This window comes from Mustela lutreola, chromosome 2 (genome assembly GCF_030435805.1).
Source record: "Mustela lutreola isolate mMusLut2 chromosome 2, mMusLut2.pri, whole genome shotgun sequence".
In the NCBI taxonomy this organism is placed as follows: Eukaryota; Metazoa; Chordata; class Mammalia; order Carnivora; family Mustelidae; genus Mustela; species Mustela lutreola.
In genome coordinates, this window is record NC_081291.1 from 19,495,811 (window position 1) to 19,522,698 (window position 26,888).

The 26,888-nt window shown below is 41.8% G+C and overlaps 1 protein-coding gene and 1 pseudogene across 6 annotated transcripts in view; both read right to left on the reverse strand.

Annotated features, from left to right (window-relative positions):
- IP6K1 (inositol hexakisphosphate kinase 1) overlaps positions 1-26,888 on the reverse strand; it is a 63,290-nt gene that overhangs the window by 13,645 nt on the left and 22,757 nt on the right. For 2 of the 6 annotated variants that reach the window (XM_059160929.1, XM_059160930.1), the window contains 2 exons: positions 13,287-13,379; positions 8,812-9,161 (listed from right to left, as the gene is read on the reverse strand). The exons of 1 other annotated variant lie outside the window; for it this stretch is intronic. In XM_059160929.1, the coding sequence (XP_059016912.1) occupies positions 8,812-9,034 (223 nt within the window). In that variant the 5' untranslated portion in view covers positions 9,035-9,161; positions 13,287-13,379. Of the gene's footprint in view, positions 1-8,811; positions 9,162-13,286; positions 13,380-26,888 lie in introns of those variants that run through there. 3 more of the 6 variants (XM_059160927.1, XM_059160931.1, XM_059160933.1) reach the window with 2 other exon arrangements.
- On the reverse strand, positions 997-8,802 carry LOC131823940 (aminoacyl tRNA synthase complex-interacting multifunctional protein 2-like; annotated as a pseudogene).

The following is a 26,888-nucleotide window of genomic DNA, read 5'->3' on the forward strand; positions in this document are numbered from 1 at the left end:
TTGTAAATATCCTTATCCATTTTCTTTGAAGTCGTATTTTGATAAACGTAAGCTTTAAATTTTTATATGTCAAATATATCATTATCTCCTTTGATTAGCTCTTTTATTTTTGTCTTGCAGGCTCATCTGAAGCTACACTAGAAATCTGTCCTGCTGAGGCACATACTTTTGAGTTCCCTGACAGACCACTGGCAGGCACAAGAGCACCACACCTACTACTGGAAGAAACGGCTGTGCTGTACATAGGCCAGGAATAAGCTCTACCAAGAGTAGATGAGACCTGGTAATTAAAAGACCCATGCAATCGACCATTAGATTAAGGAAAAAATATTTTTGATTCTGAATTTTTTAAATATCATTACTCCCACCTAGGTAGAATGCAGAATGAAAATGAAAATCAATGGTCTTAGAATTCATCTGATGTAAGCCCTTTCTTGTCATTTGTAAGACTAATTTCAACAGACACTAAAGATCACATCTAATGAAGGTTTTATTTTTTAAAATATATTCTTAAAATCTATAGGAAAAAAATATGTAACATAAGTTTATCATTTTATCCATTTTTAAATGTACAGTTAGTGGCATTAAGCACATTCACAATGCTGTATATGATTTTCTTTCTTTCTTTTTTTTTTAAATTTATTTGACAGACAGAGATCACAAGTAGGCAAAGATGCAGGTGGGTGGGTGGGGGAAGCAGGCTCCCTGCTGAGCAGAGAGCCTGATGTGGGGCTCAATCCCAGGACCCTGGGATCATGATCTGAGCTGAAGGCAGAGGCTTTTTTTTTTTCTTTTTTTTTTTTAAAGATTTTATTTATTTATTTGACAGAGAGAGATCACAAGTAGGCAGAGAGGCAGGCAGAGAGAGAGAGAGGAGGAAGCAGGCTCCCCGCCGAGCAGAGAGCCCGATGCGGGACTCGATCCCAGGACCCTGAGATCATGACCTGAGCCGAAGGCAGCGGCTTAACCCACTGAGCCACCCAGGCGCCCAGGCAGAGGCTTTAACCCACTGAGCCACCCAGGCGCCCATGTATATATTTCATTATCTACTTCCAGAACTTTCTCATCACCTTAAAGAAAAAGTCTATACCTATTACATAATAACCCCCTTTCTCCCTCGCCTGAACCCCAAGTAACCTCTAACTTACTCTGTTTCTACAAATAGGCCTACTGCAGACATTTCATAGAAATGGAATCCTATCATTCTCGTCCTCTTGTGCCTGGCTTATTTCACTTAGCATAATGTGTCCAAGATTCACCCATGCTGTAGCCTATATCAGAACTTCATTTCTTTTTATGGCTGAATACTATTCCATTGTGAATATATATCACATTTGTTTATCCATTCATCTGTGGTGGCCACTTGAGTTGTTCCCACTTTGGGCTATTGTAAATAAGGCTTCTGTGAATATTAGCTTATAAGCATCTGTTTGAGTCCCTGTTTTCAATTCTTTTTTTTTTTTTTTTTTTAAGATTTTATTTATTTATTTTGAGAGAGAGAGAGAGAAAGTTTTTTTGTTTTTGTTTTAAAGATCCTGTTTATATTCTTTTGGGTACACAGCTAGGAGTGCAATTGCTGGATCATATGGTAATCCTGTTTAATTTTTTTTTTTTTAAGATTATTTATTTATTTATTTGGCAGAGAGAGAGAGAGAGAGATTAGGGGAGAGAGAGGCAGGCGGGCAGAGGGAGAGGGAGGAAGCAGGCTCCCCACTGAGTACAGAGCTTGAGGCAGGGCTTGATCACAGGACCCTGGGATCAGGACCTGAGTCGAAGGCAAAGCCTTAACAGACTGAGCCATCCAGGAGCCCCACTGTTCAACTTTCTGAGGAACCACCAACCTGTTTTCTGTAGTGGCTGCACCATTTGACATTCTTACTGGCAGTGTTATTTCTCCACATCCTTGCCAACATGTACTTTCCTTTTTTTTGTTGTTATAGCCATTCTAGTGGGTATGAACGGTATCTGACTATGGTGTTGATTTGCATTTTCCTAACGACTAATGATTTGTTTCACGTACCTATTAGACATTTGCATATCTTTTCTGGAGAAATGTTTATTCAAGTCCTTTGACCATTTTTTAACTGGGTGTTTCTTAACTCTTAAGGAAGAGTGGAACTAGTTCTTAAAACACCCAAGCTTTTTTTTTTTTCTTTTTAACCTCAAAACTTTTACTTATGCTTAGAATGTTTCTTTCTATTGCCCTTTGCCCACAGCTGCTCCTCACACTTTAGTCCTTCAAGCCTTCCCGGACATTTCTTTCCTGATCATCCTATCTCAAGTGTTCTGATCTGGAAGCCTTATTATTTCTGATTATAGAACCATACTTAGTTTCTTCACAGCACTTATCAAAATCTAGAAATTGTTTTGTCTATATGTTTATTTACTCTTTCTCACATTAGCATGTAAGCTCCCTGTAGGTATGGTATTTTCTCTTTTACATTAATGAGCACAGGGTCTGGCATCTAGTAGATGCTTAATAAATATAAAAGATTAATGAATGAGGGAATATTTTGCATAAGGAAACAGAAGCCTAGAACCTCACGTTTAGTAACATATGCTACACCACCTGATGACCGCAGCTGGTCATACTAAGTAAAAATCCCTCTCCAAACTTATTGCCAAAACACAGAAAATCACTGGCATTTTTCCTTAGCTTGATTGAGTTTTAAAAATACCTGTGTTCCTGGCAATAAAGAGATACGTGTGTATGTGTGGGTTAGTAGTTATATAGACCTGTATAAATTTTCTAGACCTGTCTGCTAAAAGGGCCTAAAAACAATGATACTCCAGTAGCAATCAGTCCATCTAGTGTCAAGGTCTTGGTTTTTCTAAATACCATTTCTACAATAAAAGGAAGCAAAGCTCCCTGGAGAAATGGCTGGTTCCTGAATCAGGGCAGAAAAAATAAAAGATGGGCCTGGAGCACCCTGTGGTAACTGAAAGCAAAGAAGTAGTAAAAAATGATGGGGTATATGTCCCAAGTGCACAAGAGCCAAGGTAAAGGATGCCCAGTGGCCACATCTAGAATATAAGAAGTAAAACATCTGTAAGCACATACTGATAGATAAATGGGTGAGGAGGGACAATTCTTCCTTATGGAATTGTAATTCCTTTTAATTAAAGATAAAGAAGGAATGGTGGAAACAGAAGTCACCATTAGGCACACAACACAGTAGTAACTGTTATAGGCAAGGACCACTGATCAATTCTAAAATTAATGGACTAAAGTACTATAAGAAACGGGATATTTAGGGACACCTGGGTGGCTCAGTCGGTTAAGTGTCTCATTCTTGATTTTGCCTCAGGTCATGATCTCAGAATGGTGAGATGGAACCCCATGTTGGGCTCCACGCTCAGCCTGAGACTCTCTCTCTCTCTCCCTCTGCGCCTCCCCGCCCCCACCCACTTTCTTTAAAATAAATAAATCTTGGAAGGAAGGGAGGCAGCGGGGGGTGGGGGGCCAAGAGGGCTGGGGAGGGGAAGGGAAATACTTACAAAGTCTCAAAGTATCTCCCCATAGGATACTCATTAATTACAACTGGGAAGATAGTAACTTTAAAGTGGAGAAGCCTGGCAGACACCACCTTAACCAAGTGATTGAAATTATATCACTAATAACAATGTAGTATCTTCGGACGGGAAGAACTGAGAGGACACAAGATCATTTCTGTTGCCCAAGATAAATAACCTCAGTCTAATCATGGGAAAATATAAGGCAAATTCAAATTTAGGGACATTTCAAAAAACCACTGCTAGTATTCTTCAAAAGTGTCAAAGTCACGAAAGACAAAAACTGGGATACGCTCTCAGGACGGAGGAGACTGAGGAGAAATAAATGCAACATGAAGTGAAAACATGAACCAAAAGAAGAACATAAAGGGGAAAACTACCAAATCTGAATAAAGTAAAGAGATTAGTTATTTTTATTATATCAGGGTTCATTTTCTGGTTTTGATTATTATAAACTGTACTACAATTAGTTATTTAAGGAATTTTTTTAAAAGATTTTATTTATTTGAAACAGAGAGAGTACAAGTGGGGAGGCAGGTCAGAGGGAGAGGGAGAAGCAGACTCCCCACTGAGGAGAGAGCCTGATGGGAGCTCTATCCCAGGACCCTGAGATCATGACCTAAGCCAAAGGCAGATGCTTAACCGACTGAGCCATCCAGGCACCTCAAGAAATTTTTATTTTTTTTAAAGATTTTATTCATTTATTTGACAGAAATTACAAGTAGGCAGAGAGGTAGGCAGAGAGAGGAGGAAGCAGGCTCCCCGCTGAGCAGAGCGCCTGATGCGGGGCTCGATCCCAGGACCCTGAGATCATGACTGAGCCGAAGGCAGAGGCTTTAACCCACTGAGCCACCCAGGCGCCCAAGAAATTTTTTTAATAGGATTTTATTGATGCTTGATGACTAGCTTAAGTCAAGACTTGGATTTTAGTATAAGCTACTTTATCGACAATACGCACGATCTTAAGAACAGCAAATGTTCTTAAAATCTAAAATTAGTTCCTGAATTGACTTAAGGAGCTCGGAGACAATATTAAAAGGGGCCAGATTTTCACAGGCCCTCATCTATCTCTGCACACTGGCTGGCACTGTCAACAAGTAGCCTCCCATCTGCTGGAGCACAGACCACAGCACGTCTGCCACAGGGAGTTCAGTCCCAATAAGTCAGGAGCTCTTTCCAAGAGTAGAGTTCATAGTGTTGAACACAGTGGCTTCCTCTCTACTGCTTCCCTGTTTTAAGACTTACTTATCTGAGAGAGCACGGTGTGTGCATGAGCAGGGGGAGGGGCAGAGGGAGAGAGAAAGAGAGAATCTCAGGCAGACTCCTTGCAAGGCATGGATCCCCAATGTGGGGCTCAACCCCACAACCCTGAGATCATGACCTGAACTGAAGCCAAGAGTCGGATGCTTAAACAACTGAGCCACCCAGGCGCCCCTCCTGCTTCCCTCTTTTAACTGAAAAATAGCTATTACCTATAAAGGTATCTACAACGGTTAAATATACAGCATTATACTTTTAACCAAACAGAGAAAAGAAAAAATGTGCAATGTTCCTTTCTCCTCTGATGGAAGACATCGTCTGGCCACTGAACTTCATTTGAATCTCTGGCACCTTCTTCCACGTTAGCCTAAAATGCAACTGATATTCTTAACAGGGGGCTGTTTTCAGTCGGCTTGCCAAAGCACTTAAGAAGGCTTTCTGACACACTGTTGACTGCTGAATGTATGAGAACAGCAGACATGACCCTGTAGTCCTGTCCCAGAGTAGCTGGGACAGCAAAAGAGGGAGGGGAGGTGGGGTCTATGTGAATCATGATCTTTCAGTGCCCTTGTCTTTCAATGCCCCATAATCCTTTCCAAGCACTGAATTTAAGTCCCAGGCATTGGTTAATAAAGCAGTAGGCTCATCAGCTTGGATTATGCTGATTACATCCAAGTCCGACCATTAACTGCAGCTTTCAATTCATATAGACATTTTAAAATATTTTGGTGGGACTCGAGGTTGAAGAGATGGGTCAGACTTCCTGCACATGGTCCACAACCAGGCCAAGAAAGATGCATTACTTTATAATAGGGCTTTACCTGATACACTGGCATCACAGGAACATTAGAGGAAGCTGGGTAGATGGGAACTCTAATTTTTTTAAACTTTTCTATAATTCTAAATGTATTTCAAAATAAAAAACAAAAGCCCTGTGGTATTGGGTTTTCATATATATGAAATGGACCAATAACAGTTTCCATTTTCTTTGCATAAATTGGGCTTCGTTTGACTTAATAAGAAAGGATCAAATTTTGGTTTAACTGTGTATTTGAGAACATATACTTTTTTTTTTTTAAGTGAAAATGCAGCCTGGGGGCACCTGGGTGGCTCAGTGGGTTGGGGCCTCTGCCTTCAGCTCAGGTCATGATCCCAGGGTCCTAGGACTGAGCCCCACATCGGGCTCTCTGCTCCGCAGGAAGCCTGCTTCCCCTCTCTCTGTCTGCCTGCCTCTCTACCTACTTGTGATCTCTGTCAAATAAATAAATGAAAAATCTTAAAAAAAAAAAATGCGGCCTGAAGAAAGAAAATAAAGTAGGTACTAATGATCTGCTATGGCTTTTAAAGACTTCTGTTCCCCAGTCTGAGAGAAAGTTGCAGTGAAAAACTGAACCAATGCTAGGGACAATCCTTCCCTGGGAGGCAACCTGAGATTCAAACTTATTCCAGTTCTGGTGGCTGTGATTTAGAAAACACTTCTCTGGAGCCAGGGCTCAACTTCTTTTTAAGACATTCTTTTTTTTCCCTTAGCATCAGAAGGACTCAATGAGTTAAAAGGGCTTATAGTTCTCTATCTGCTTTTGGCATATTTATAGCAGAAGATTTGGCCATGAATGTGTTGAGTATGGAAGAGTAGGCGGCTGAAGCTGCATTTATAAAGCATTTGTAACTGTTGTTTTTAGCCACTTAGAGACAGCAGTGTGTTTGATTCTGGCTTCTCTCTCCTTTTGCAGGCTTAGAATATTTATTCCGTATTCTTCTGGTTCTGTTTTGAAAACAACAGCAAATAGACCATCGAATTCAAAATTACACAATGGACTTGAATATACATTTCTCCAGAGAGGTACACAAATGGCCAACAGCACATCAATATCATTAGTCATTAAGAAAATGCAAATTAAGGGCACCTGGGTGGCTCAGTGGTTAAAGCCTCTGCCTTCAGCTCGGGTCATGATCCCAGGGTCCCGGGATTGAGCCCCACGTCAGGCTCTCCACTTGGTGGAGAGCCTGCTTCCTCTCTCTACCTGCCTCTCTGCCTACTTGTGATCTCTGTCTGCCAGATAAATAAAATCTTAAAAAAAAAAAAAGCACATGAAAACCACAGATACCATTCATACCCACTAGGATGGCTATAATAATTTTTTTTAAAAAGCAAAGTACATGTCAGCTAGATATGGAGATATGGGAACATTGCCAGTAAGAATGTCAAATGGTGTAGCCACTAGAGAAAACAGGTTGGTGGTTCCTCAAAAAGTTAAACAGGATTACTATATGATCCAGCAATTCCATTCCTAGCTATGCACTCAAAAGAACTGAAGATAGGCTCTTAAAACAGAAACAAAAGTCTCTCAAAATAAATAAAATCTTAAAAAAAAACCTGAAAACAGGGACTCAGACAGATGCTTATAAGCCAATATTCACAGAAGCATTATTCACAATAGCCCAAAATGGTAACAACCCAAGTGTCCACCACAGACGAATGGATAAACAAATGTGATATATATTCAAAATGGAATAGTATTCAGCCATAAAAAGAAATGAAGTTCTGGGCGCCTGGGTGGCTCAGTGGGTTGGGCTGCTGCCTTTGGCTCGGGTCATGATCTCGGGGTCCTGGGATAGAGTCCCACATCGGGCTCTCTGCTCAGCAGGGGGCCTGCTTCCCTTCCTCTCTATCTGCCTGCCTCTGTCTACTTGTGTTCTCTGTCAAATAAATAAATAAAATCTTTTAAAAAAAAAAAAAGAAAGAAAGAAATGAAGTTCTGATATAGGCTACGACATGGGTCAGTCTTGGAAACATTATGCTAAATGAAATAAGCCAGTCTCAAAAGTACAAGAATGATATGATCCCACTCCTATGAAAGGTCTACAGTAGGCCTATTTGTAGAAACAAAGTATGTCAGAGGTTACCTGGGGTTCAGGTGAGGGAGAAAGGGGGAGTTATTATTTAATGGGTACAGACTTTTTCTTTGAGGTGATGAGAAAGTTCTGGAAATAGATAATGATAATCGTATACAACACTGTGAATGTACTTAATGCCACTAAATTACCATTTTAAAATGGCAAACTTTATATTATGTATACTCTGGCACAATAAAAGATTTACGAAAACAACAAATACTGATATGGATTGGTTTTTCAAAACTGAGGATCCCTTAAGCCAAGGATGGTGTAAACATGACTAAATTTATAACAGCTTTGGCAAATTAAAAAGCAGAACCTCTGCCCAAATTTAACTTACACGTGGTGGGCAATCATGAAAATGTATAAACAGTGACAAAAATCAGAGTTTAAAAGGAAGTGACTTAGGGTGCCTGGGTGGCTCAGTTGGTTAAGCATCTGACTCTTGGTTTCAGCTCAGGTCATGATCTCAGAGTCCCGAGACTGAGCCTCAGCATGGAGTCTGCTTGTCCCTCTTCCTCTGCTCCTCCCCTGCCCCCAACACTCTCTCTCTCATAAATAAAAATAAAAGCTTTTAAAATTTAAAAATAAAGTGACTTAATTCTGGTGTATATTCATGGGGTTCTATTCTATAAAGCCAATTTACATTTTCAAATATTACTTTTCCTTTAAAAGTTAGGACTTCCATGCACCCCTAGTCCTTCTGTAAATTCCTTACCATCAATTCATTCCCGCAGCACATACAGACGTCTGCTCCACCCAGCCTCCTTACCAGCTACCTCACCACTTTAGCCTGGAGAACATCCAATTCTTTCTCCTCTGGGATCAGAGAAGTACTTCCCCTCTCCTAGACCATCCCAGCAAACAGGGGAACCCACCTTGCTAACAGCATGCTCTTCACAAATAGGACTTAATGCTGTGAATTCTTTTGAGGTTTAGCTATCAGTGAATTCAGATTTTCAAGATCTAAAGACCTCGCTGGTGCTTTTGGCCTCAAATTTTTGCTTAACAAACTCATTTCGCTGCTTTGCGAAAACAGACCTACAATCACCTCACGTGGCCAACAAAACAAAGAAAACTGAGCTGAGGGCCTGCAAAAGTCCTAGGCTGCTGCTCTCCCCGAACTGGCCAGTGACTGACCTTTGTACTCAGGGGTGAACTCCTTCATTTCGGGAGGGAGGGACTCGTAGAAGCGCTGCTCCCGGGAGATGAGGGGCTTGCACACAGTGTGGTCGTCGTAGCGCATCATGCTGCTGTGGCCGCCCACCTGGTGGATGAAGGGCTCCAGGAGGACTCCCCGGTCTCCGGCCCGACTTGCGTTCTTGCCATACTGCCCCACTTCCATGGTTTGACAAACACACATTGCGTTGGGGGCCAGTTGCACACTGAGGGCAGAGGATGCAGCACATGGGCCACAAAAGGAGAGCTAGGCAGAAGGTCCTGGTAAGCTGAAAGCAATGGTCAGAGTCTGTTCAGCTTATTCTTATTTCCTAAAAGAAAGGAGACAGGAAAAGAGGGAATCAAAACACCTCACAAGCTACAACCTCACTGAAGTTCACAGAATATCTGCTTCATGAGTAAGAATGGGATTCTGAGGGTGGCTAGCTGGCTCCGACGGTTGAACAGGTGACTCTTGATCTCGGAGTCATGAGTTTAAGCCCCATGCTACGTGCAGCAATTACTTTAAAAACAAATTTTAAAAGTATTTATTAAAAAGAATGGGATTCTGTTTTTTGCCCCTGCTGTGTGTTCCCCTAGCACATACAATGCTGCCTGGTGCATGAGAGCCAGGTGGCAAGTTTTTCTGAATGACACAACTTCAATCTCCTCCATCCATTTTTTTAATGCACAGAAGCCCACACGTTCTTCCTTTCCTACCTATCATATAACTTTCCACATACCCTAAAGGATTTGATTTTAGAGCTACAATATGTTAACGGTCATCAGAAAGGCCAACTATCCCTGTTTACTTCATATTCAAAGATAAGCATTCAGGGGAAAAAATAAAAGGCAGCATGAACTCCTCTTGTTCAGACTTCTCACTATATCCAGTAATGGTAAGGGTCTCTCACTGCCTCAAAGAAGGGTTTTTGAGAAATATGGTCACACTAGATTTTCAACTTTTCTGCAGAAAGGCAAAGAGCAAGCAGGGAAAGCCATTCCTTGCTGAGCTGTAGCATCACAGAAAGGGTTTGCTTTCCTCAAGGAAATTCAGTCTTCTAATTTCTTCTACTTAAAATTTATGGTCATCACTCCAGTGCCACAGAGCTTCCCTTTCCATATACTCTACACCAACCAGTAGGACAAGGAAAGCTCCTTTGTACTTAAATACCCACCTTATAATGTCAGTTTGCTCTCAAAAAAGTTAAAGTAATGGTCAACTTCCCTAATACCAAATATATTTTGAAATTAGGAATGTAGCAGACAAGACTACAATCTGAAAGATCAAGACTAAAAAATAAAAATATTTGTAAAAGCAGAAATATGGCTTTACCTTTAAGAAATAAAATATTATTTTCCTTCCTAACCTCATTAATTTATGGGCAAAGCAGACTATTAAAGAACCCTATTGCAAAACAGCAAAATTTTCTTACTTCAAAGCTACCCCAGAAGCTCTGTTCTATTTCACGGCTATCAACAAACTAAGTGATTTTCCATTCCCCTAACCAATCACCACCACTTCAATGCACACAATGCATATTTTTGCTTACCTGTTCATTTTCTAGTCTTCCTTCAGGAGAAGGCAACTCCCTGTCCCCAGAATTTTCCCAGACTCTGTTCTCCCAAACACGAGTTGGGTGCGCACACCCCTATGGGTCCTAACGTACCTTGTGCCAACCATCTCAGCAATACATTGTTGTACTGTCCTCTATTTACTTGTCATTACCACCACAAACAATTCCCTTGTGTTTCCATCTAGGGTCCAAGGCAGTTCCTGACATACAGGAAATGTTCAAAAATAAGTTTGTTGGAATGAATGAAATAATTCCAGGAAGAGGGCTGTAAGGAGTAAATGCGTAACGATATGAAAACAGGAGTCACCTAATGGCAGTGTTAAGTGGAGAAGCACCTCCACACCGGAGGTTCCCACCATGGCAGGGGACTCTACCTAGCACTGCCAACTGGCTTTTACCCTGGCCCCGCTGCACGTCCACCAGGATTGCCTCTGATAGGGGATGGGGTACCCAGACGGTACTAAACTTTCTAGCACAGGTCAGTGGGTGTCAAAAAGGAGAGAGATCAATAGTACCAAGTGCCCTAGAAGAGTTGGACTCTAAGAGACGCATGGCAACCTCGGCAGCCTCCAAAGGACTGAAAGGTTCAAGTCCAATCTCCAGTCAGATCTAGACTTGTTATTTTGTTCCTACACGATATATACATAAAGTCATGGGACTGGTTCTGTGTTTAAAATATTTTCTTAGAAGTAAACATGTAAGGGGCACCTGGGTGGTGCAGTCAGTTGAGCACCCAACACTTGGTTTCCGCTCAGGTCGTGATCTCAGGGTCATGAGACTGAGCCCCGCAACAGGCTCCACACTCAGTGCAGTCTGCCTGAGACTCTCTTTCCCTCTCCCTCTGCCCTTCCTGCTCGTGCGTGCTTCTCTCTCTCTCTCTCTCTCAAGTAAATCTTAAAAAAAAAAAAAAAAAAAAAAAGACATTAATGTGTAAAATATATTTCTGTAAGCTTTGTTTTGGCATTTCTTTTTAAATAAACCTGGAATCTAAAAAAGGTAGGCAAGTCACTTAACCTCAAATTTCCCCACCTATGGGGCACCTGGGTGGCTCAGTCAGTTGAGTGTCCCGACTCGTGATTTCGGCTAAAGTCACGATACCAGGTCAGGGTCGTAAGCTGAAGCTTGAGTGGGGCTCTGCACTCAGTGTGAAGTCTGCTTTTCCCTCTCCCTCCACTTCTGCCCCCACACTGCATATACATACGTATACATGCTCTCTCTCAAATAATTAAAATCTCAAATTTCCACACCTATAATTTGAAGACATGCCCACCACTAACCCTGTGGGAGATGCTGATGCAGGCAAAGGGCTTGGCTTGGGCTTGCCCGGCCTACTCCCCAGCTCTGAAGTTCTGGAAATAGCAATAGCTCTGACTCTTTTATAAACAACCAGAAGTTGCTCCTGAAGTCTGTGTCCACCAAGGTCCACTCTAAAAACCAGGGATTGAGAAAGCTGTAGATGATGACATCTTTCTCCACTATTTCCTTGCTAACAGGGTACCAATCAGGTAGTCCAACCTCAAAAGGGAATGTGAAACTTCATTCTAGCTCAGAGAGAACCTCCAAGAAAACTTCCACCTCTATGAGAGGGCTGCTTTAGAAAAGGGCATGTGACCATCTTCTAAGCATGAGACAAGAGGGGAAGCTGGCCGGGGTCCCCTGGGAAAAGTCACCTTGCCCTTAAAGAACACAAGAGAGGCATCCGTATTCTGTCTGGATGTGTATCTGAGACTACGGTAGCCACCTAGAGACCCTAAAAGATACTAGCCTAAAGACAAGGCCAGGGGTGCCTGGGTGGCTCAGTGGGTGAAAGCCTCTGCCTTCAGCTCAGGTCGTGATCCCAGGGTCCTGGGATTGAGCCCCACATCGGGCTCTCTGCTCAGCAGGGAGCCTGCTTCCTCCTCTCTCTCTGCCTGCCTCTCTGCCTACTTGTGATCTCTGTCAAATAAATAAATAAAATCTTAAAAAAAAAAAGACAAGGCCAACATGCTGAGCATGCAGAACAGGAGGACAGAAATCAGGATCCCTGATGTTGTCACTGAAGTACTGGATATCTTGTTATGTAACAAAAATAAATTTCCCCTTATGCTTTCAGCCAGCCTCATTAGGGTTTTCTGTCACTTGTAGTCAAAACCATCCTAGATGAAGGGACAGAAAAGTATCAAAATCCCCAGATCTCCAGTTAATAGACTTTGCGCATAAAGAGGTAAGTGTTTTCTAACGATAACAAGGAAAACTTCCAACAACTGAAAAACAAGCCCTTCCCTGATGATGAAGGACACACTCTTCTCCCCAAGCTCCAAAAGGAAAAATGCAGCTTTATGATCTTCAAAGTGTCCCCGAAGGCAGACTGTTTGAATTATACCTGGTCCACTAGGGCTGGTACCAAAACACTAGAAAAGAATCTGACAAACAGAAAATTCATTCTTGGGGCACCTGGGTAGCTCAGTGGGTTAAAGCCTCTGCCTTCAGCTCAGGTCATGATCCCAGGGTCCTGGGATCGAGCCCCGCATTGGGCTCTCTGCTCAACAGGGAGACTGCTTCTTCCTTTTTCTCTCTGCCTGCCCCTCCGCCTACTTGTGATCTCTGTTTGTCAAATAAATAAAATAAAATCTTAAAAAAAAAAGAAAGAAAGAAAATTCATTCTTTCATATGTCATCAAGAACCTGCCCAAATATTCAAATAATTAGCTTAGAACTGATTCTACTGTGATTCAACAACAGGCAGACCATAAACAAAGTTTACATTCTGGCCACTTCAGGACCCCACTGATCATTATTTTTCACAAACACATCTAAATACAATGGAGTTGATAAATCCTATTTTCCAGAGTATAACTAATCCTCAAAGATTTTCCCAACTGTCCTCTGCAAGTACACTGACCTGATTTCAAGTAGTTTATGCCATTCAAAACGTCAACAGCTTCTAATCTTCTCCAGACTTAGTATGAAGAAAAACTTCCAAATTCTTTAAAAGCTACAAAGTATCCAAAAAAGTCAGATAATTAAAATCATGATGTTTCACTGCAGTGGGTTAAACGAACAACAACAACCAAAAAAACCCACCAGTACATGTTTCAGCTTTTTTGCTCTGTAAACAACTCCAAAGGCTTCTCTGGGGGAAGCTTTATAAATGGTATGCTTTCCCCTCTGTGGCAATAAATTGAGGTTCTCTATTTGGTTTACAATATAGTGGTGCTTCCTATGCACCTGCTATCTGAAATTCATATTGTTCAAATATATATATACATACATACAAAAAAGGTAGGAGCTATGACAATGGGAACAGGAAAAATTTAAAAACGTTTTAATTCCAGTGTAGTTAACATACAGTGTTTATTAGTTTCAGGTGTACAATACAGTGATTTAAGAATTCAAGGGGCGCCTGGGTGGCTCAGTCATTGTGTCTGCCTTCAGCTCAGGTCATGATCCCAGAGTCCTCAGGTTGAGCCCTGCACTGGGCTCTCTGCTCTATGGGAAGTCTGCTTCTCCCTCTCCCACTCCCCCTCCTTGTGTTCCCTCTCCTGCTGTGTCTCTGTCAAATACATAAATATCTTTAAAAAATAATAATAATAATTCTGTACATTACCCAGTGTTCATTGTAATAAATGTAATCTTAACCCTCATCACCTATTTCACCCAACCCCCTACCCACCTCCCCTCTGTAACCATCTGTTTGTTCCCTACAGTTAAGAATCTGGTTTTTGGTTTGTCTCTTTTGTTGTTCATTTGTTAATTTAATTTCTTAAATTGCACATATGAATGAAATCAGACAGTATTTGTCTTCCTCTGACGAGTTTATTTTACTTAACATTATACTCTAGATCCATCTGTGTTGTTGCAAATAGCAAGGTTTCCTTCTAGTTAGTGGCTGAGTAACACTCCACGGTATATACATACTATATCCTCCTTATTCAATCACCTATCGGTAACATTCAGGCTGCTTCCAGCATCTGGCTGGCTATTGTAAACAATGCTGAAATAAACACAGGGGTGCATATATCCTTTCGAATTACTGTTTTCATATTCTTTGGGTAAATACCCAATAGGGAATTGAATGATTTCTAGATTGGGACTAATAAATACATATTTTTATAATATTTCTGTTTTTAAAAAGACCAACCAGACAACACCCACTGCAAATGTCACAAGAGCTCATTTAAGGAGGAGAAAAAGTGGGACGCCTGGGTGGCTCAGTGGGTTAAGCCACTGTCTTCGGCTCAGGTCATATCAGGCTCTCTGCTCAGCAGGGAGCCTGCTTCCTCCTCTCTCTCTGCCTGCCTCTCTGCCTGCTTGTCATCTCTCTCTGTCAAATAAATAAATAAAATCTTTAAAAAAAAAAAAAAGGAGGAGAAAAAGTTTAGATATAATAATCTGCGCATTATAAATACCTCACAAATCTATGCACTGAGCTACATTAGGATTTGCAGTCTTTTCTTTCCGTAAAAATCACTTTGCTTTGTAATTAGCACAGCTCAGAGAGAGAAATTCTCCCTTAGTACCAAAAATATTCCTTAATCCCCTGAGCACAACTGCAATTTCTCATTCTGCCATTTCTACATAACATTTGTCCACTCACGGGGCACCTGGCTGGCTCAGTCAGTAGAGAAGCAACTCTTTTTTTTTTAAGATTTTATTTATTTATTTGACAGACAGAGACCACAAGTAGGCAGAGAGGCAGGCAGAGAGAGAGGAGGAAGCAGGCTCCCTGCTGAGCAGAGAGCCTGATGTGGGGCTTGATCCCAAGACGCTGGGATCATGACCAGAGCCAAAGGCAGAGGCTTAACCCACTGAGCCACCCAGGCGCCCCTAGCGAAGCAACTCTTGGTCTTGGGGTTGTGAGTTCGAGCCCCATACAGGGTGTGGAGGCTACTTCAAAAATAAATTAAAAAAAAAAAAGACCAAAACAAAAAAGACTTGTCCACTCTTCTCATGCAGACACACTTGTTTCAGATAAGAGCTAAAGCAGCAGAATCTTCCCTTCCTGTGGAACTTCTAAAGCATGTAAATACTTCAAGGATAAACAGGAACAAAAGAAAGCGAACAGTCTAAAACCATGCCAAAAGAATAGAAAGAAAAAGGAAATGGCTGGAGCCATTTCTTAGAACCACTGCTAAACTGAACAAGGAAGAATAAACAGAAACAACAACAACAACAACAACCAGGAACCAAGTTTTTCAAAGTTCCCCAAGTTTCTGCAGAAGAGGTAATTAACAAAGGCAATATTTTCAAACCATTAGGCAAGAATGAGTATCCCAAAGGGGTCTCATTTGAGCACCCGGACAGCAGTCCGATCACCTGCAGCTCTGCTGCACACACCCTCACCCCACTCACAACACAGAGAGCCTTCTCTTCCCCAGTGGTGCATTAGTCACCTGGGAGGCATCTGAAGGAAAGCGATGCCCAGATTTATCCTCTACCCCACTCCAGAATTGGCTGCAGTTAGAAGCCTCTAGAATATTCCATTATAATCTCAGTCCCTCTATAGGCCATGACTTAACTGCATCGCCCAGTCAAATAGTATGCTGACGCTCCTACCCCTGGCTGTCACTGTCAAAGCCTTCTATATTTTTTTCACAATGCCACTACCTTCAGCATCTCCAACCGCATCAGCCCTCCAAGCTGTTCAGTGTCAATACCACCAAGAGGTCACCACAATATTTTGATCATGCAATGCAACATGGTCACCAGGACTAACATTCTGGGGATGCCAACAGCCAACCTGAGGATCTTCTTGCACAATAAGACCAAGTAATCAGGGCACCTGGGTGGCTCAATCGTTAAGGGCCTGCCTTTGGCTCAGGTCACGACCCCAGGGTCCTGGGATCGAGCCCTCCACTGGCCTCCCTACTCAGCACGAAGCCTGCTTCTCCCTCTCCACTGTCCCTGCTTGTGTTCCCTCTCTCGCTGTGTCTCTGTCAAATAAATAAAATCTTTTTTTTTTTTTTTTTTTTTTAAATGTTATTTATTTATTTGACAGAGAGGTCACAAGCAGGCAGAGAGGCAGGCAGAGGGAGAGGGGGGAAGCAGGCTCCCCGCTGAGCAGAGAGCCCGATGTGGGGCTTGATCCCAGAACCCTGGGATCATGACCCGAGCTGAAGGCAGAGGCTTTAACCCACTGAGCCACCCAGGTGCCCCCAAATAAATAAAATCTTAAAAAAAAAAAAAGACCAAGTAACCAGGTACGATGAAACTAGCAAGTTAGTAAGTACCTTCTCCTGGTCATGACTAAGGACCTGAGCAATCATAATTATTGTCAGAACATACCAAAGGAACGTTGATGGAAAATAAAGTTTCTAACACACACACTCACACCCCCCCAAAGAAAGCCCTCACCACCTCCAAATATCATCACACTGGGGATTAGGTTTCAACATACGGATCTGGGCAGGCTGGGGGAGAGGGGCATGAACCTTCAGTCTATAACAGAAATCATGATCAGTGTTTAAAGCTCTGCCTCCAGAGGATCTGCTCTCTTTTTCTGGTGAGACGTCGCCATTTCTGTGAGACTTGTATGATTATTTGGTAAGGAAATCTTGTTTTTATGAAAAGGAGCTTGCACTTTTTTCCTGTGGAACAGTTGGTAGCACTATGTGTACTAGATTTTAAATGTTTAAAAATAAGAAAATTCCCACTGCAGAAGCCTGATACATTTCAGTATTTAGTAATAAAGCTCCTTTCTTCCTTTTTTAAAGGTTTTTATTTTTAAGTAATCTCTATACCTAATGTGGGGCTGAAACTCACAACCCTGAGAGCAAGAGTCACACGCTCTACCAATTGGGCCAGCCAGGGGCCCCAGTAAAGTTCCTTTCTAATGAACACAATCTCAAATGGAACCAAATCAAGATAATCTAACATTTATGCATTAAAGACCACTGTGTGTTGATTGTCAGGTCTTTTTTTATTAGGTTGTTTGCATTAGGGTCTGAATCAGGCAAAGGGGGAGAGAGGGAAAGTATAGCACCAAGGTAGGCTTTGGTTTGCCAAAACAAAAACTTGGGACACGATTAAGTTCTGAGTTTTAGCTAAATCATTGTGATTGAAATTATATAATCCAGTAGATAACACCTATGCCCTAAATACTGGGTTCTCTTTTGTCTTATAAAAAAAAACTGGACCCTAACCAAAGGACTACTGGCTTGATTTGCAGGGTTGTCAGCGATAGCTACATGTTTTTCCAACACTGTCACCAGCCTTAGGAACAGAGCAGGGGGTAACACTTGGAGGAAAGGAGCAGAAGATAATCTTCACAAACGTGGATGCTGGACTAAGGGGGGCTCAAGTAACTGCAATTCGCTCCATATATTTTGATGACTGATGTTCAGAGAAATAATGTAGTTTGAATCAGTTACTCTGGATCACTGAAGTTTCTATTAAAATGGTTAAACTTCTGTCACTTTATGAATGGACTGCTCTCCTAGAAGTCAAGGGGTTCCACTGCTCTGCCTAGGAGACTATACACCACCAGCTATAGGAGTCTCTGTTTGTCCTTCGTTTGCTGTAAGACACTTTGGTTCCACATTTACTGCATAAAATGAGAAGGATATTCTTAAAAAGAACTTGCTGAGAATGAGCTTTTTCACCAGCAGACAGCAACAAATGAAAATAAATGTACACTACAAAGATATTAATTACAATAATTAGGTTGACTTTCTGATTATAGACAATAACTCCTTGAACATATAAATTTTCTGATACTGCTGAAATGTGTATATTACAATAACTGTTTTCCTTTTTTATTTCTTTTAAAGATTTTTTTTTTAATTTTTTTTTATTTATTCGATAGACAGATCACAAGTAGGCAGAGAGGCAGGCAGAGAGAGAGGAGGAAGCGGGCTCCCCGCTGAGCAGAGAACCCGACATGGGGCTCGATCCCAGGACCCCGAGATCATGACCCGAGCCGAAGGCAGCGGCTTAACCCACTGAGCCACCCAGGCGCCCCTCTTTTAAAGATTTTATTTGAGAGTGAGAGAGAGAGAAAACGAGCATGCATGAGTCGGGGGAGGGGCAGAGAGAGGAGGAGACTGCCCGCTGAGCAGGGAGCCCGATGCGGAGCTCGATCCCAGGAGCCTGGGACCATGACCTGAGCTGAAGGCAGATGTTTTATCAACTGAGCCATCCAGGCACCCCTCCATTGTAATTTTTTTTACAGAATTAAGTATCCCCCGTTTATTAATTTACAAACTATAATAAAATCTGACAGTTATTTCATCTCACTAAGGGCTTTGCTTTAAAAAAGGAAAACAACTGGGGATGCCTGGGTGGCTCAAGGTGGCTCAAGTCGTTAAGCGGCTGTCTTCAGTTCAGGTCATGATCCCAGGGTCCTAGCATCCAGCCCCACATCAGGCTCCCTGCTTGTGCTTGTGAGCGCACTTTCTCTCTCTCCCTAATAAATAAAATCTTTTAAAAACAATTTAAACGGATAACTGTGGTACATTCATATTATGGACTCCCACACAGAAATGAAAAAGTACCAACTACTGCCACACACAATACAAATGAATCTCACAGGCAGGCTATAGCAAGAAAAAATCTAGACACTAAAGAGACTATGTGGTGTGATTCTACTCCCATAAAATTCAAAATGATTATGGAGACCAAAACAGTGGTTACTCGGGGAAAATCATAATTAAGAAGGGGTGCAACGGTGGAGGTGACATAGGCAAATACTATAAATATCCAATGAGCTGTGTCCTTGGACTGTGACCTTTACTGTAAGTTAGAGCTTATTTATAAGGGAAAAAAAATCAATAGTATTCTCTTATACCAACAAAAAATTAGAAAATAAAAACTGTTTAAATACATCCCATTCACAACAGCAACCCAAACCATAAATTACCTATAAACCTTTAAAAATTTTATCAAATAATAAAGCTTTACTGAAGGACCTAAAATTAAGAGGCACAATATAAACAGCTTTTCTGTTTGTTTTAATTCAACAACACCACAAGCCTAGAAAGTGGCAATGAATAAAGGCCCTGGCAAAGAAAGAGAAATTGCAATCAGATATGATGGTGGACAAGGTCAGGACTATTTTAAGAAGCAGTAAGGCACTGTCTCCACAGCAAGAGCAATACCTGCTCCCCAAGTTCAAGAGTCGGGCAGGCAGACACATTTGAAATGCAGATCAGCAGACATGCACTCTAAGAAGCTTGGTTAGAATTTCAAATTCTATGGACAACAAGTTTTTATAGCCTCAGATTAAGCACTTGGGTTTGATATTAATCTTTTTGTAAAGAGAAGCATACCTACTGCCATCACACTGCACAGGCATATTTGCAAATTTCCTCAAAACTGGTTTATTAATCCAGTATTTCTATTACCTCTTCCGAAACTGGGGGCACCTGGCTGACGCAGTCAGTAGAGCATGCAACACCCAGTCTCAGGGTCATCAGTTCAAGACCCACATTGAGCGTGGAGTTTACTTAAAAAAAATTAAAATTAAAAAAAAAAATTGGGGCGCCTGGGCACTCTGCCTTCGGCTCAGGTCATGATCTCAGGGTACTGGGATAGAGCCCTGCATCTGGCTCTCTGCTCAGCAGAGAGTCTGCTTCCCTCTCTCTCTGCCTGCCTCTCTGCCTGCTTGTGATTTCTCTGTCAAATAAATAAATAAAATCTTTAAAAAAAAAAATTAAAACAGATCCACTTAAGCACTAAAAGCATAATGACAAAGTATCGTGCCCTTCAAAAAATCATATGAAATTTAGGTTTTTAAAAAATTAAACTTGTTAAGTCAGGAATGCTAAGTAAAATGTTGGCAATACCGTATCTCTGGTTTACTCTTTACTCTGATATGATCCACGGGACAAAAGAGCAAAATCATTCTTAATTGAAAAGAACACAGTGGATAAGTCACTCCAACAGAGACCACCACCACACAAAGCTTGGGTTACAGAGCACTGGACTTTGTGAACACTTTTTTCTTTTTTTTTTTTTTTTTTAAAAGATTTTATTTATTTATTTGACAGAGAGAAATCACAAGTAGATGGAGAGGCAGGCAGAGAGAGAGGGAAGCAGGCTCCCTGCTGAGCAGAGAGCCCGATGCGGGACTCGATCCCAGGACCCTGAGATCACGACCTGAGCCGAAGGCAGCGGCTTAAACCACTGAGCCACCCAGGCGCCCCTGTGAACACTTATTTCTAATGAATTTTTTTTTTAATTTATTTATTCGACAAAGAGAGATCACAAGTAGGCAGAGAGGCAGGCGGGGGGAGGAGGGGGGAGGCAGGCTCCGCACCAAGCAGAGAGCCCAATGTGGGGCTCAATCCCAGGACCCTGGGACCATGACCTGAGCTGAAGGCAGAGGCTTTAACCCACTGAGCCACCCAGGTGCCCCTAACGAATTTAAGAAATAATAAATTGATACGGACTGTGACATGAAAAGATAACAAAATACCCTCAAATTCATGGAGGAAAAAACTGAAGCAGAAAACTAACACAAAAGCACTTTTGTTCTCTAAAGCACAGAACCAAGGGAACCTGCGGATTTCCTAAATTCAAGTCCATTCTTGCTTTTATATATGCCCATAGGTGCTGATTCAGATTAGGTATTTGTGACAGAAAGACAACAATCCCCCTTCCCTCAATCCTGGGGACTCTTTCAGGCACTTGCTCACAAAACTCGCCTTTGAGGAGGAAGGAAATATAAGGACTGTTCTCCAGGTACAGGGATCTAACCAGGGACAGGCATGTCAATCCAGAAACCAGAAATCCATGCAGAAGCCTAGAGCAATCTGGGACATTTGAAATAAGAAAGAAAAAAAAAAGGTTTAAAGGTATCTATTTTGTTTTGTCCTCAGAGAAGAGATGAAGGATTGTTTAGACTTTTGGGTCCTGTCCCAGGAGCAAGGGACACAGTGGCATAGTCCTGAGGACACCAGGCAGACAGCAAACAGGGAGCAAGGAGAAAAGGAAACTTGGCAGGAGGCCTGAAATGTGCCAGCCCATCAAGAAACAGGCAGAACAGAATTAATTTAGAACAAAAAGAGAAGAGAGAATCCAGTGATCCCCTTTCCTGTTTTTTACCAGATTTCTAAAGACTAGAAACCCAACACTTACTCAGATATATAGATACGTATTTTCAGTAAAGATCCTTTTAAAAGTGTTGGGATGCCTGGATGGCTCAGTTGGTCAAGCATCTGCCTCTGGCACTGGTCATGATCCCTGCTCAGCAGGGAACCTTCATCTCCCTCTCCTGCTACCCCTTGTTTGTACTCTGTCAAATAAATAAATAAAATCCTAGCGGCTGGGGGGGGGGGGGGATCCTTTTGTAAGTGTCTCAACTATGCTTTCAAAGAGTGGAGGGGGGTGGGTGGTTGAGGACAGAATTTTAAGAACATAGGTCCAAAGTGGTACAGGGGAAATCAAAATGAGAAAACACCAAAAGAAAGAAGAAAGGTGCCTCATCCTTCTCACCTGAAACACGGCCTACTCACAGTTTGTGTGGGATTCTTCTTTAACAAGAAGCTGCAGGAATCCCTCTGCTGGGACTAAATTCTTCAGCTGACCCATATCTAAGCCAGGTAAGTTTCTGCCTCACACATTCACAAGTGAATCTAAACACGTTCAAGCCTAGAAAGTACACATGTAAAAGGATAAGATAAAGTGTTCTAGGGGTGGCTCAGTGGATTAAAGCCTCTGCCTTCGGCTCCAGTCATGATCCCAGGGTCCTGGGATTGAGCCCCACTTCGGGCTCTCTGCTCTGCGGGGAGCCTGCTTCCTCCTCTCTCTCTGCCTGCCTCTCTACCTACTTGTGATCTCTCTCTCTGTCAAATAAATAAATAAATAATCTTAAAAAAAAAAAGTGTTCTAAAAAACAAAACCAAAAACCAGAGAACACTTAAAATGAGACTAAACTGCTAAAATATGGAATGAGGGGGCGCCTGGGTGACTCAGTGGGTTGAGCCTCTGCCTTTGGCTCAGGTCATGATCTCGGGGTCCTGGGATCGAGCACCGCATCGGGCTCTCTGCTTGGCGGGGAGCCTGCTTCCCCCTCTCTCTCTGCCTGCCTCTCTGACTACTTGTGATCTCTCTGTCAAATAAATAAATGGAATCTAAAAAAAAATGGAATGAGGAACCTCCTAGACTTATCTCATGCTACTGAGCTCACTGAAGACCCAAAGCTGAAGAGAAGCTTCTGCACAACAGAAAAAAAAAATGCAGAGGGACAGTACCAGGCCTGTTCTCACAATCTTGATTTTTTTTTTTAAAGATTTTATTTATTTGAGGGGCACCTGGGTGGTTCAGTCTTTAAGCATCTGCCTTTGGCTCAGGTCGTGATCCCAGGGTCCTGGGATCAAGCCCCACCACACTGGGCTCCCTGCTCTGTGGGAGGCCTGCTTCTCCTTCTCCAACTCCCCCTGCTTGTGTTCTCTCTCTCACTATGTCTCTGTCAAATAAATAAAATCTTAAAAAATAAAAAAAAGATTTGATTTATTTGACAGAGAGAGAGAGAGATCACAGGCAGAGAGGCAGGCAGAGAGAGAGGGGGAAGCAGGCTCCCTGCTGACCAGAGCCCGATGCGGGGCTCGATCCCAGGACCTTGAGATCATGACCTGGGCTGAAGGCAGAGGCTTAACCCACTGAGCCACCCAGGCGCCCCTACAACCTCGATTTTAGATGTGACCAGTAACTCTCTTCTCTCCACCTCCATCCTACTGTAGCTCCGCTGGTGAAGCTGAGCACAGCGGGGGCAAGATGACAGGACTGAGGCAGAGGTGAAGTGAGGTGACTGGAAAATGGATATAGACACCTCTACTTGGGGCTTTCCCTCACAATATCTTTTGAATAAAGTCTGCTCTGTTGCAGAACAGAAACAAAAGAACAATACTTCTTATCACTCACCAGCATTTCAAATAGCTATAACTGGGTTTATAACTGGAGGTCATTCCAGCTACAAATCTGCTACCCTGCACTAGGGATATTCACATGTGTCCTGCGATGAAAGAGGTAAAATGTGGAAATAAAACCTCTTACACCTAGGAGAGGGGAACCCAAAGCTCTGGTCACAGCACTGAGCTTTTTAGATTATTTGGGGGCCTCATTTAGAACCCACCCGCATTAAAAATGATTACCAGCTTCAAACAAGAAACATCTCCAGAGTAAGGAATTATGCAACCATGAAATAGCTCCTGTCTTTCTTGTAGTATCTTACTGATACCACAAATGTGTTAGAACTCCAAAGGGGTTTTAAATCACAGAATTCTGAATGATTTTAAAAGATGCACCAAGAGACAGCATATACCTAAACATCAAGTTATGGCTACAATCCAGAGGCGTGTTTTCTGGTAGTGAAATCACACACTTAAACATTTTGATGCTATACTACTCTACAGATTATCTGAAAATATGATCAAAGAACAGATTACTCAGACATGGACATTGGACTATTTTCAGCTGTAGCTGGGGGAAATGATGAAGGGTCCACCACAGAATAAAGCTCAACTGAGTTTTGCTCTTTGGGGATAATCTGCTGCTATGTACATCCCGCATATGGGCTGTGACCAACTCAGGATGTCTCCCCCAAGGACTAGGTTCTTGGTATCCTATGGTATCCTATGTTCCTGCCTCCTGCAAGACCTCTCCCCCTCAAGGCCAAATAGCATAATTCCTCATACAGTCACACATTCAGAAAACAATATGAGGAGATTTAAGGGCATAAAACTGACAGATCCTCCCTCCATTTAAAACTACATCCTACTGGAGGTGATACAATGACATATCTGAACATCTATTGGGTTATGACTTTATTAGCAGGTACCTACAAGCAGATGAGCAATGTGAAAAGTGAGTGTGGGGAAAGCCTATAAAAAGAGGTAAATGACCTGTTTAATGCTTCACAAAATGCAAGAGTTTGAAAGCTTCACGCGGATTACCATTCCATCTGTCTTCTACCCTCCAGTGAAACACCAGAATGACTACATTTAGAGGCACCTGGGTGGTTCAGTCAGCTGGGCATCCAACTCTTGATTTCAGCTCAGGTCATGATCTCAGGATTGTGAGATCCGAGCCCCATGTGGTGCTCCGTACCAGACATGGAGCCTGCTTAACATTATCTCCCTCTCACCCCACCCAAAATAAAAAGATTCTCCCACTGCCTAATGTGTGCACATGCTCTAAAAAACAGCTTTAAACATCAGAAAATACTTCGAACAACCCCACAGACAGCACACAGTTCCAAATAGAGAGGGATCAACTTTCGTCTACATAAACCCATCAACAATGTCCCAACTTAGGTAAGTGCAGAGATGTCTCCAAAGAAACATCATTCCGTAAGAGTGGGTCCCAAATCTCTCTGTGATTAAAAACTCACAAATTAGGGGCACCTGGGTGGTTCAGTGGATTAAAGCCTCTACCTTTGGCTTGGGTCATGATCTCAGGGTCCTGGGATCAAGCCCTACATTGGGCTCTCTACTTAGCAGGGAGCCTACTTCCTCCTCTCTCTGCCTGCTTCTCTGCCTTTTTGTGATCTCTGTCTGTCAAATAAATAAATAAAATCTTAAAAAAAACCCCACAAACTAAAAGTAGAAGGAAATTTCCTCACCAATAAAGGACACTTATGAAAAACTTGAAAAACCTAGGGCTGACATCATAATCAATGTGAAATTTTGAACATTTCCCTCATATAATCAAAATAAGACAAAGATGTCCATTCTCACTATTTCTATTCAACACTTGTAAGCCAGTGCAATAAGAAAAAAGAAATAAAAAGCATAAAGAACAGAAAGGAAGAAATAAGACTTTCTCAATCCATAGATAACCTGATTGTTTACAAAGAAAATACTTAGGAATCTACAAAACTTCTAAAACTAATATGTGAATTTAGCAAAGACAGGATACAAAAAGCCAGTATACATAATTCAATTATATTTTTATATGCTAGCCCCAAAAATTAGAAAACAAAAATTAGGGGCACCTGGATGACTCAATCAGTTACGCGTCCAATTCTTGATTCCAGCTCAGGTCATGATTTCAAGATTGTGAGATCAAGCCCCATGTCAGGCTCTGTGCTAGGTTTGGAGCCTGCTTGGAATTCTCTCTCTCCCTGTCCTTCTGCCCCCTCCCTCACCCCCAGGTGAGGAACCCACCCTTCCACTAAAACAACTACTGAATTTGGAGGAACGGTCCAAAGTAACTTCTGGAACCCTAGAGTGTAGCTGGAAAACATGCCGCTTCCAAGGTAGAACTTGATGAACTTGATGAAGAGGTGAATTCTGGTAAACTTCAGCCTTTTGTGCATCAACTACCCAACTTCCAACCCTAGGGCAAGAAGCAGTGGGAGGGCTGCCCTCATTTCTGGTGAGGCATGCTGAAGGCTAGGATGGTCAATAAAGACCTTGTCCTCCAAATATGTATTCCGATTGATGATGGCTGCTTTTGATCACTGAGGAGCAGGCAGAGGCCGGTAACCGTTGCTTTCAATACTCACAGGCTGAAGCAGCTTCTAGGGACATTTAAGAGAACAGTCCTTGTTTTTACTTTCTTCCCCTTTTGGGAGCTTGTCATTTAAGGAAATCTTTATCAGGTCACTGTCTAACTGCAGAGATCATAGAACAGAAATAGACACACATTTCCAGTATTAGTTTGAAAAAGCCACAAATAGAAGTCTCTAACACTCAAGGAGCAAAAATTAGCAATCACTGTGAAGTGGGAGAATCAGATTTGTAAAATTACAACATAATACTCAAGTGTCCGGTTTTAATTTAAAAATTACAAGACAAAGAAACAAAATTAATGACTACTCCCAAGAAAAAGAAAAGGATAAAAAAATTCCTGAGGAAGCAAAAACACTGGAATTATTATTATTGATCAAAGACATTAAATAAACGGTCTTAAATACATTCAGTGAACTAAAGGAAACCATGGTCAAAGGGATTCAGGAAAATGATGCATGAACAAAATGAAAATACCAATAAAGAGAGAAATTTTAAAAAGGTCAAAACAAATTCTTCAATATCTCAAAACAGAAAAATATAATAACTGAAATGAAAAACTCACTAATGGGGTTCAACTACAGATTTGAGCAAAAAGAATAAGTATCAGTGAACTTGAACATAAAACAATTGAAATTATTCAACCTGGGAGGCAAAAAAATAAATAAATAAAAAATAATGAAAAGTAAAGAGTCTTTTCTTTGTTTTTATTTTATTTATTTTATTTGAGAGAGAGAGCACAAGCAGGGGGAGGAACAGAGGGAAAGGGAGAAACACACTCCCTTCCCTGCTGAGTATGGAGTCCAACTCAGGAATGCATCCCAGAACCCTGGGATCACAACCTGAGCTGAAGGCGGACGCCGAACCAACTGAGCCACCCATGCACCCCAAAAGTAGAGTCTGAAGGACCTGAGGGACACGACTAAATATAATAATATACGCATTACAGAAAGAAGAGACAAAATCAAGGGCAGAAAAAAAATTTGAAAAAATAGCAGCCAAAAACTTTTCAAACCTGAGAAAAGCCAAGAATATACATGTAAAAGAAGCTAATG